Source organism: Amborella trichopoda, chromosome 4, assembly GCF_054954075.1.
Source record: "Amborella trichopoda isolate Santa Cruz 75 chromosome 4, AtrichopodaSantaCruz75HAP2 v2.0, whole genome shotgun sequence".
Classification (NCBI taxonomy): domain Eukaryota; kingdom Viridiplantae; phylum Streptophyta; class Magnoliopsida; order Amborellales; family Amborellaceae; genus Amborella; species Amborella trichopoda.
Genome location: NC_142339.1, coordinates 55,661,370 through 55,671,748, shown reverse-complemented (window position 1 = coordinate 55,671,748; position 10,379 = coordinate 55,661,370). Strand labels below are relative to the sequence as shown.

At 33.4% G+C, this 10,379-nt stretch overlaps 2 protein-coding genes and 1 long non-coding RNA gene across 3 annotated transcripts in view; 1 reads left to right on the top strand and 2 right to left on the bottom strand.

Annotated features, from left to right (window-relative positions):
* Positions 1-122: 122 nt before the first annotated feature.
* LOC18422171 (G-type lectin S-receptor-like serine/threonine-protein kinase LECRK4) lies at positions 123-1,667 on the bottom strand. The gene is given in 6 exon segments (XM_088864668.1): positions 123-640; positions 643-660; positions 663-680; positions 1,167-1,413; positions 1,416-1,536; positions 1,654-1,667. Coding segments are annotated over 6 exon segments (936 nt in total).
* On the bottom strand, positions 1,664-2,290 carry LOC148782609 (G-type lectin S-receptor-like serine/threonine-protein kinase LECRK1). The gene has a single exon (XM_088864667.1). It carries the CDS (start codon positions 2,288-2,290, stop codon positions 1,664-1,666), a length of 627 nt encoding a protein of 208 aa, XP_088720793.1.
* Positions 2,291-9,000: 6,710 nt separating this feature from the next.
* Positions 9,001-10,379, top strand: part of LOC148782608 (uncharacterized) — a 1,580-nt gene continuing 201 nt past the window's right edge. The window contains exons 1-2 of the long non-coding RNA XR_016054924.1: positions 9,001-9,095; positions 9,827-10,379. The exon at positions 9,827-10,379 is cut by the window's right edge and continues 201 nt beyond it. This is a non-coding gene — a long non-coding RNA (uncharacterized LOC148782608). The remainder of the gene's footprint in view (positions 9,096-9,826) is intronic.

Genomic DNA, 10,379 nt, shown 5'->3' with positions numbered 1-10,379 from the left:
TACATCCACTGTGCCTTCAAGCCTCAACACCACCTTCTTCATTGAAAGCCTTAATGTGTGTCTTCTTGCATGCACCATAAACTGATCATTACCATCCTTTCGAGCATTTTCTTCTCCACCCCTCAGTCAGCCAATCTCTCCAATTTCTCCAACTCCCCAGTTTTGAAACACTCGTAGACCCAATCAGTTGTTAATGCAATTTCATTTTCAGGAGCCCCAGTCTCCACTGCTTTTCTGTAACATATGATCTTTATTAACATGATCCCGAAGCTATATACATCTGCCCTAACTTTTATAGCCTGGTGCTTGTGCCATTCAGGAGCCACATATCCCCTAGTCCCTCGAATCCCAGTAAAAGTAGTTGTTTGGTCAGGCTTCAAAAACTTGGCTAACCCAAAATCTGATATCTTAGCGGTTTAAAACTCATCAAGAAGTATGTTTTGGGGCTTTATGTCAGAGTGTATGATTTGGGTCACACATTCTTCATGCAAGTATAGAAGCCCTCGAGCTATGTCTAAGGTGATACCAACCCTTTGAGCCCAACTGGGTCTAGACTCTGCTTTGAAGAGAAGGTCTGCGAGTGATCCATTTTCCATGAACTCATAAATCAAGAGCCTGTGAGAACCTTGATTGCAATGTGTACGAGGTTTCTATGATGTGTTTTCCAATCACATTCATCGCTGTTTGAAACTCTCATTCCCCTTCTTCAATCACCTTCTTGAGCTTCTTGACTGCAACTTTTGTATTGCAAGGGAAGGACCCAAAGTAAACAGTCCCAAAAGCCCCGTCGCCGAACTCAGTAGCAAACTTTTGGGTTGCTTTCTTGAGTTCAGAATAGCTAAATGACCTGAGATTGACCTCATTTGGGCCAATTTTGCCTGGTTCAAAATCTTTTGGAAGCGCTTGCCAAACCTTGAATGATAGAAAAGAAAGATTGCAGTTGATACAAGGATTACACAGAAGGCAATCAGAGCTAGACCAATTAATAGTAGTATCTTGTGTTTCGCACCTTTTCTTTTGTTTGAGGGCTTCTTGTCCACTTTGATGCATGCTTTCACTATGCTTCCACTAGTCCTTTACACAGAAGCCCCAAAACATGCTTTCACTATGCTTCTCACAACTATGGTCTTGAAAGAGAATGCCTATGCAATATCGATCGTCCAAACAGTCCTGCTTGCAATCTTCTTCGCTTCCTGATAAGGTCACATAAGCATTATTGAGCCACTCTATATTCTTCATTTCAATCATTTCACATCTTTGAATCCCTCCATTTCCCTTGCATTCCTCCTTTTCTGTGAAGATTTTTTCACAACCCTGAAAACTATCATAGGGGTCCATATAGCTGAAACCAGGTGGACATTTGCAGGTTGGATCCATGTCCTTTAGAGTACAGTAGCCATTAAACCCACATAGAGCCCATGAGCTTTACATGGATCCTCTAGTGCAGACCAGATGACAGACACAGCATTATTATCCAAACTATGGGAAAACAGTCGAAAATTTCCTCCAACCTCGAGCTTTGCTCTATAAATAGACCTTTGATTTTGCAAATTGGTAAGTTTATAGAACCATTTGAATTAACCATATACATATGCCCATCTGGGCTAGGTTCAGAGTTACATTAGCCCCTTTTATCCATGTACCATCACTTACCCAATATGCATCATCGTTTGTGATGGTTGTCCTTGCTCCCTCTAACAGAGTAGTAGAGGGCCAGATTCGCATCACTTTGCATAAATTGCTGGAATTTACCGGTCGAGTAATTAGTCTCTGGGGCACTAGAGGAGAACTTGAATCCATTGTTTAGCGTCTGGCCTGATAAAATTGTATCGGTTGGAGAATCAAAGCTCGCCCAAATTACCTGAGATTGTGAATTGTATAAAACCAAGTTGCCATTATCGAGCAATGAGGCCAACGAAGCTGGTGTCGTGTTAATGGAGATGGTTTCTATTTGGGGCTCCCTGTTTCTTAGAATTAGTGTGCCATTTCTTGTTAGAGAGAAGAAAGAGCCAAGTGAAAAGGGAGGCCCATCTCTATCAGCCGACCAAACCAGTGTATTTTCAGGGGTTTTAGGCATCCATATTCCTACTATAAATTGCTGGTGATCTGAGAGAGGGTAGAAGCCAAAGGCAAAGTTACCAGATGGGGACAGCCAGTAACTGAAGTTGTTACCTGCTGCAGTTGTATAGAGAGAAGAACCCAAGCGTATGTTTCTTGTAGCAAAGGACTGTGCTGCTACAGATGATAATGAGAGAAGAAGTGTCGCCTCAAAAATCATGAGAGCAGCCATTGGTTGAGTGAAGCTGTGTAGAAGATGAATGCTGTCGATGTTTCAAAAGCTTGATTGGAGGGAAAGTCTTGTTAGTTCTTAAGCATGATCTTGTTAGTTCTTAAGCTTGATCTTGTTAGTTCTTAAGCAGGGAAAGTCTTGTTAGTTCTTAAGCAGCTTATATAACAGGATATGCCAAATGGCCCAGATTGAAGATTGAATGATCCAAATAGTCTGGCATTCACCAACTTAGGTGGCGGCATATTGTGATTCTTTTAGCATTTTTTTCTATGTTGCGCACATCTTCCCAAAATTCAGGTAAATAAATAATATCTATATAAAAATGAATGTAACAGTGCCTACACACATCAACGGTCTATATCTAAGAGATTGAATCTAAGCCATCAGCAAGGCCAAGCCAATATGTCTTTTTTCCCTTTTTTATACTCTTAACGGTGAGCCTCTAATATTATACTCTTTCAGGTTACCTAACTTCTTAAAGGAAATGATGAATGCATACATGTACATTTTTCTCGTAAAAACCTGAAATTTCCATTTCATTTGAAAATATATGAAACTTTGGATTTATTTGGAGAAGGCTAAAATTAATCTTTGGTATTATATACACCACTGGTGTATGATATATAGGTGCATCCATCATCTCTATGAGACAAATGGTAGAGAACAGTTTTAAAATCCGTTACAACAAGGCATAATCAATGGAACGGGGTAATGTAAATTATTTACCAACATTCTGCCTAAATAATTAGTCATTTTCAATAACGTATCAAAGATGATTATTAGCATTGGGATGACTTTCCTAATTCCTCCAGGTAGCCAAACACAGATGCATCTGATACTGAGACATTCAACCCATGTTTCAGGTTAACAAATCATCGTCATCATGAGAAGTTTTTTCAATTATTTAAAGTCTGTCATAAGAATCTTGGTCCGGTCACAAGAATCTTGGTCTGCCTTCTTTTAACGGATTGCAAGTCCTTATAGTTTTTCTTACTACTTCCAACCATGTTCTTTTTTGTTTACCCATTGTCCTTTTTGAGCCTTCTACTGAAATTAAGTTGCACCTTTTAACGGTTGCTATATTAAGTCTGTATTTCATGTTAACAAATATCACCGACCCAAACGATTCAAGAGCGATCCCGATCGTTGTTCGAATGATCTAGATCGAGAATGGGGGTTGACGATCCGCCTCGCTGATCTTTTTTTTTTAAAACATTACTATATATATATATATATATATATATAGGTCCCAGATTGATTCCTGACCGATCTGACGATCACAGATGTCCCGTAGTATTTGAATTTTAGTTTTTATTTTCTACAAATCGACTTTGAAAAATATCAAAAAAATATTTTATATGAAATAAATTGACCATAAAACCCCCAAAAAGTTTTGGGGGGCTATTTTGGTCATTTTATTTTTTGAAAATATTTTTTTATCTTTTTATTAGGTGCGTCTTGATAAGAAAAACACACACCTAAAATTTCAAGTGATTTGGATCTGTAAAAAAAAAATAAAATTCAAACATCACTGGACATCTGTGATCGTCAAATCAACCCAGATTCAATCTGGACCGTTGGGCTCATATGTTCATATGAGCTAGTGGTCTAATCCAATAAACATCGTGCCAAAAGAAGTAGGAGGGCGATGAACGCATTGAACCTTAGGATATTCACTGACCTAAATTTTGCATTAGAAGTTGTATAATACTTATGGAAAAGGTTTTTATATTTTTCTTATTGTATAGAAGATATATACTTTCCCCTTATCCAATTGTTCAATTTATATCAATGAGTCACTGACCGTTTGATTTAGATCCAACACCTCAGACTATTTTATTTTTAATTTTTCTATAAATTATATGAATATGAAATTTGGTATGTCCCATTATCTCAATGGGGTTCACCTAAAAAAAATGTTTAAAAAAACAATCGATAAAATACAATGATCCAAAATACCCTTGAAACTTTTAGGATCATTTTATTTTATTGAGAATATTATTTTTATATTTTTTTACAGGTACGATTTTAAGAGAGGAGTGGACGCCTAAAGTTTTGTGTCAATATATTTTGTAGAAAAAATTAAAAATAACATAGTGTAGTGGCGTGACATTGTGATTGGGGCTATCTTGGCCATCCATTCAAAATGGATGGTTGGATAAGGGGAACTATATAAGTTTTATACAGTAAAAGAAGTATAGAAAATTTACCCAATATTTATAACAATCTTATCATAAACTCAGAATTGGTCTAATCACAATTGAATAGATTAAACAAGAATTTTAAAATATAAAAATAATTTTAAAATATAGAACATATAAAAAAAAAAACTAGATATGAGACGCATTTAACATACATTTAATTAAACATTCAACCCATTTTTTTTTGGCATTTAGCATACATTTGATTAAACATTTAACCCATTATTTTCAGTAGTAACATATTATAAAAAAAGTGAGGTATTTTAGAATACCTCTATTAAACATTTAACCCATTATTTGGTATTTTAGAATACCTCTATTAAACATTTAACCCATTATTTTCAGTAGTAGCATATTATAAAAAAAATGAGGTATTCAGAATACCTCATTAACCCATTATTTTCAGTAGTAACGTATTATAAAAAAGATGAGGTATTTTAGAATACCTTAACCCATTATTTTCAGTAGTAACATATTATAAAAAAAATGAGGTATTTTAGAATACCTTAACCCATTATTTTCAGTTGCAACATATTATAAAAAAAATGAGGTATTTTAACCAATTATTTTCAGTAGTAACATATTATAAAAAAAAGAGTATTTTAGAATATCAGTAGTAACATATTATAAAAAAAAAGAGGTATTTTAAAATACCAATAGTAACATATTATAAAAAAATGAGGTATTTTAGAATACCAGTAGTAACATATTATAAAAAAAATGAGGTATTTTAGAATACCAGTAGTAACATATTATAGAAAAATGAGGTATTTTAGAATACCAGTAGTAACATATTATAAAAAAAATGAGGCATTTTAGAATACCAGTAATAACATATTATAAAAAAAAGAGGTATTTTAGAATACCAGTAGTAACATATTATAAAAAAATGAGGTATTTTAGAATACCAGTAGTAACATATTATAAAAAAAAATGAGGTATTTTAGAATACCAGTAGTAACATATTATAAAGAAATGAGGTATTCATATTATAAAAAAAATGAGGTATTTTAGAATACCAGTAGTAACATATTATAAAGAAATGAGGTATTCATATTATAAAAAAATGAGGTATTTTAGAATACCAGTAGTAATATATTATAAAAAAAAAGAGGTATTTTAGAATACCAGTCAATGGTTTAAAGAGCGGATCGGTGACCCTGATCGGGCATCTCAAAAACCGATCCGGATTGACGAATCGGCGATCCAGATCGGAAATCGACTGAATCGGTCGGATTAAAGCTTCAAAAAAATCCTAAAAAATTATTAAAATTTATTATAAATATTGTTTTTTAGGAATCAAATAAGAAATGAAGATACTACATTATTAACTTTCATTGTTTTCATCAATTTATGAATATTGAGATGTTCTTTCCCTGTATGAACTTATGTTGACCATTAAATTTACATCACACAAAATAAATCATAGAATTATCATGGATTAAGTATATAATCATATATGGACTACAATAAAGAGTTGACTAAATCGATGAAAAATTGGCCACTAAAATATCGAATTGGTGGAAAACCCTAATTCGCTAAAAAAACCCAAATTATTACAACTTAACTAACTATAATATTATATACCAACAATATTTTATAATTATTTTATTATCTAAATAATAACAAATCCAAAATATTTTATAATATCATCTAATTTAAAATGTATTATTGACAACTGTAAGAAAAATAGTACACTACATGATTTATAATACAAAAATTAATAAATAAAATAAAAGATTTAGTTATCAATGTAGAAATTATTAGAATGCGTATCAATTTTCTTTAATTTTTAAGGTTTTTAGAATAAATTAGTGGAAGAGATTGTTAGTAGAAAGAGAGAGATTTCAAATGGCCTCATTGTATGAATCCTATCTTTAAATTAATATTACTAAATTTATGATAAAGACCATCATGTTATAAAAATAAAAAATATAATTAGACCATTTATTCATAGGTTGTATTAAGAAATACCTTTTATGTTTTTTGACAATAAATACTTATTGTGTTATCTTTTATTTTTTTTTACAAGAAAAATATGATACTGGTTGATTATCTTCTTTTTTTTTGACAAAAGAAGAAGACGTTGTACTATATTTTTTTTTGCTTGGTGTATTACTTTTTCTTTTTTTTTACAAGAAAAAAAAAAATGATGATGCCAAAGTACATTTTATTTTTTTATGCCTTTTGTTTTATTTTTTGCAAGAAATACTTATTATATTACTTTGTATTTTTTTTACAAGAAAAATAAAAAAATGTTGTATTATATTTTTTATCTTTATCTTGAAAAGCCTTTTATTTTTTATTTTTTCTAATTCAGTATTTTCTGCCTTTGTTTATTTTTGTTGTCGAAATTTTTTTTTATGCCTTTTGTTTTATTTTTTTGCAAGAATTACTTTTTATATTACCTGGTATTTTTTTTACAAGAAAAATAAAAAAATGTTGTATTATATTTTTTATTTTTATCTTGAAAAGCTTTTTAGTTTTTATTTTTTAAGCTTTTTTTACAACTAGAAAAGCTTTTTATTTTTGCTATTTTATTTCAAGCTTTTTATTTTTTATCTTTATCTCTATTTTTATCTTTATCTTAAAAAAAATGTTGTATTATAAACGACGACGCGCGGGGTTCGAACTCAAGATGCCCGCCCAACACCGTTTGATATGTTTCATTAGCAACGATAATATAATACATATTGAATCATCTTGCTGGAATAGCTTTTTGTGGGAATTATCCTACATCGAAGGATGAGAGACCCTTTGTTCTCTATAAAGTGCTGTGTACTAGTCATTCAGTCATGCGTGTAGAAAAACGAGGCCGCCACGTGTGAACCCAAAAATTTTCGGTGAGACTCGCGATGTTAAACGATTCTCGAATCGAACTGGACATGAAACGAGCTCGGTTGCCGACGATTCTCGAGTCGAACTGGACGTGGAACGGGCTCGGTTGTCGACGATTCCCGAGTCGAACCGGGCCACGTCCGGTTCGGTTGGGCTCGGTTGCCGACGATTCCAGAGTCGAACCGGGCCACGTCCGGTTCGGTTGCGATTCCCGAGTCGAACCGGACGATTCCCACCTAATTCGACTCGACGAGTTTTCAAACGCTTCCTTTACCTATAGGAAAAATAAGGGGAAAGTTTCTATTTGAGGGGAATAAATATCGCAACTGATTACTACATGGATATGGGAAGCTTGGTGATAAGATCGTGTCAATTTAATGTTATCAGTTGCAAGAAAACAAGGGGAGATAACATTGTCACTTTGTAATACATACCCACACCTTTATCATTTAAATTTTATTTATTTAATTAGTATAATAGAATTTATGTAATTTAATTAATTTTATTTGTTTTGTTTTATTTTATTTATTGTATATTTTATTTTTCAATCGATTTTCCTTTATCTTTTAATTAATATCTTGCTTTTTTATTTCTAATGTCCTATTTTTATAATCTCCATTCTTTTTCTATTCTATTTTAATTTTCTACTCTACCTTTTTATTATATATTATATAAGGTTATTCTAGAATTCACCATACTATCGGTGAATTTAAAAAACTCTACTCCAAAATTTTGGACAATGAGTTACCCATTAAATAATCTAATTACGTGAATTTATTCCATTTCTCTCTCTTATTTTGGAAGCATGGGCCCTCTCTCTCAACCCCATTCACAATAACTTATGAGACAGCTACATAGGGAGAGATCTAAGCAGGAGAAATATTCGCTGCGAGTTTTTTTATTGTATCGTGAAATCTTTCGTATACCTTTTCTTTTAATTTGATAAAAAATAATAGATTAAAGTAATTGTGATAAATAAAAACTCTATTACAAGTCATACCTTTGGGAAAGCTAGAAGTCCACGTCTTTTTGGGCCTACTTCGTATTTTTAGGCTTACTTCTTGTCTTATTAAGTCCTTATGTCCTTTGAAGCCTCATAGAATGATAAAAATTCTATTAAAGTTACCCTTTGGGAAGCCCAAAGTCCACTCTATTAAAGGTCCTACCATAAGTCTACCGATAAGTCCACCGCCTTTTGAGCCTATTATGTACTTTTAGGTTTACCTTTTGTCTTTTTAAATCCTTCCGTCTTTTTGAGCCACATAGAGTATTGTTGAACCATTGTGCCAGCAATGGATAAAAAAAATGAAAAAAAAAAAAATACAAGAAAAATATCAATTTAGGCAGCAGTTAGCACGGCAATTAAAATCAAAAAATAAAATCTCAAACTTTAAGACCTCTGCGTCTGATTTCCTATCATAAATTCCTATTGGCTTGCTGAACCCATCAATATACAACACTTAACAGTTTTTGGGGTAGTCACATACTTTGCCGGCACAATATATTATAGCTCACACTACCAGAATGATACTTATCTAACTAAAGAGTTTTCACAATTTAGTGGTATGCACAAAGTGAGAGAGTCATAAAACTCAAGGCCAATTTATTGTGTTATATTTTAAAAAATCCAAAATTCACTATATATATTGATCCACATACTTATGGCCCATTTACTATGTTTTGTTAAGATTTGGAAACTCAAGATACCCTAATCCAATCCTTTATTAGGGGCAAGCATGCTTGTATTCGATAGACGGCCACAAAAAGTAAGAATTTTCCATCAAGAATTGCTTAAAAGTAATTTAGCCTAATAAAATCAAAACCTCAAATAAAAATTCTTTTCTGATGCAATACTCCCCAAAAGAATTTATTTTGCTTTTTTTTTTTTTTTTTTTCCGGCAATCACTGAATCCTTCTCAACACCTCCATTCACTGAATTCCTCTCCATCTTCTTTTCATGTATTTTTCTTTGAAGAACATGCAACATTCTTTTCATGTATTTTTCTTTGAAGAACATGCAACATTCTTTTCATGTATTTTTCTTTGAAGAACATGTAACATATCTCCTCTCACCTGTAAATCTCTCTCCATCCTACCTTTCACCTTCACAAATCTCTTTCTATGGAAGACCTATGCATTATCAACAAGAATCTCTCCCTCTTTTCCTAGTGCTAAAGGCTGTTAACTTGTCCTCTCTCACCAAACTCCCAAGAACATAGAGTAGGCTTGTAATGTATGCAGTTATAGCAATAAGAATTAAGTAGCACACTCAATTTTCCATTCTTATCACATGCTAATGTCTCATTATTTCTAGTGAAGATTGACACCTCCCCTACCAAAAATTGTAGATAGCCATGGTTTCTCACTGTGTCACACATATCTGCAATGTGGTGCGCTTCTACCCACTTCTTTTCTTCGGTTCAAACCCAAGACTCAGGTTTCAAACCCTGGTTCACATACTGATCTAGTGTTGTAATGCACGTGTATGTTGCTGTAGGCGGTCGGTTCTGGTATATAGTCATCCACTCCTCTGTCAACATGTCGAAAGCCAAGATATCTTCAAGGAGGTACCATATGCGGCCGTGTGATGCTGATCTCCAAGGGCATACTGAAGTCCAAGCATATGGTGGATGCAATGTTGGCCTGGGTTTCTTTGGCATTCTCCAAGCTCCAAGTAATGAATCGAATATCAAGTATTCGATTCCTTTTGAGCCCCGGTAATTGCACCAATTAACGCATTCGGCCTCGATTTTGAAATTGCAGTTTTCAAGGCTTAAATAAAACCCAAAGTTGGAATGGGGGAGCATTGGCCAGTTGCTGGGTTGGCAATGAAGAAAGTATGTGTGTTTTCCTTTGTAAGGTAGCATAGAATCCCATGGGTGCATGCCATATGCGCAGGTGATAGTAGAGAGATCCCATATAGACAGTATGATACTGAAGGAAAAGAGCACAGGGTTGGGATGGAGGAGGAGAAGAGAGATTGTGGGTTAGTGCAAAGTAGTGAGAGGAGATGAACTGATTCCAATACTGAGACACCCTTTTGAGATTCA

Excerpts from the sequence above, each read along its gene's own strand:
- LOC148782609 (XM_088864667.1), bottom strand. The coding sequence starts at position 2,290 with ATGGCTGCTCTCATGATTTTTGAGGCGACACTTCTTCTCTCATTATCA.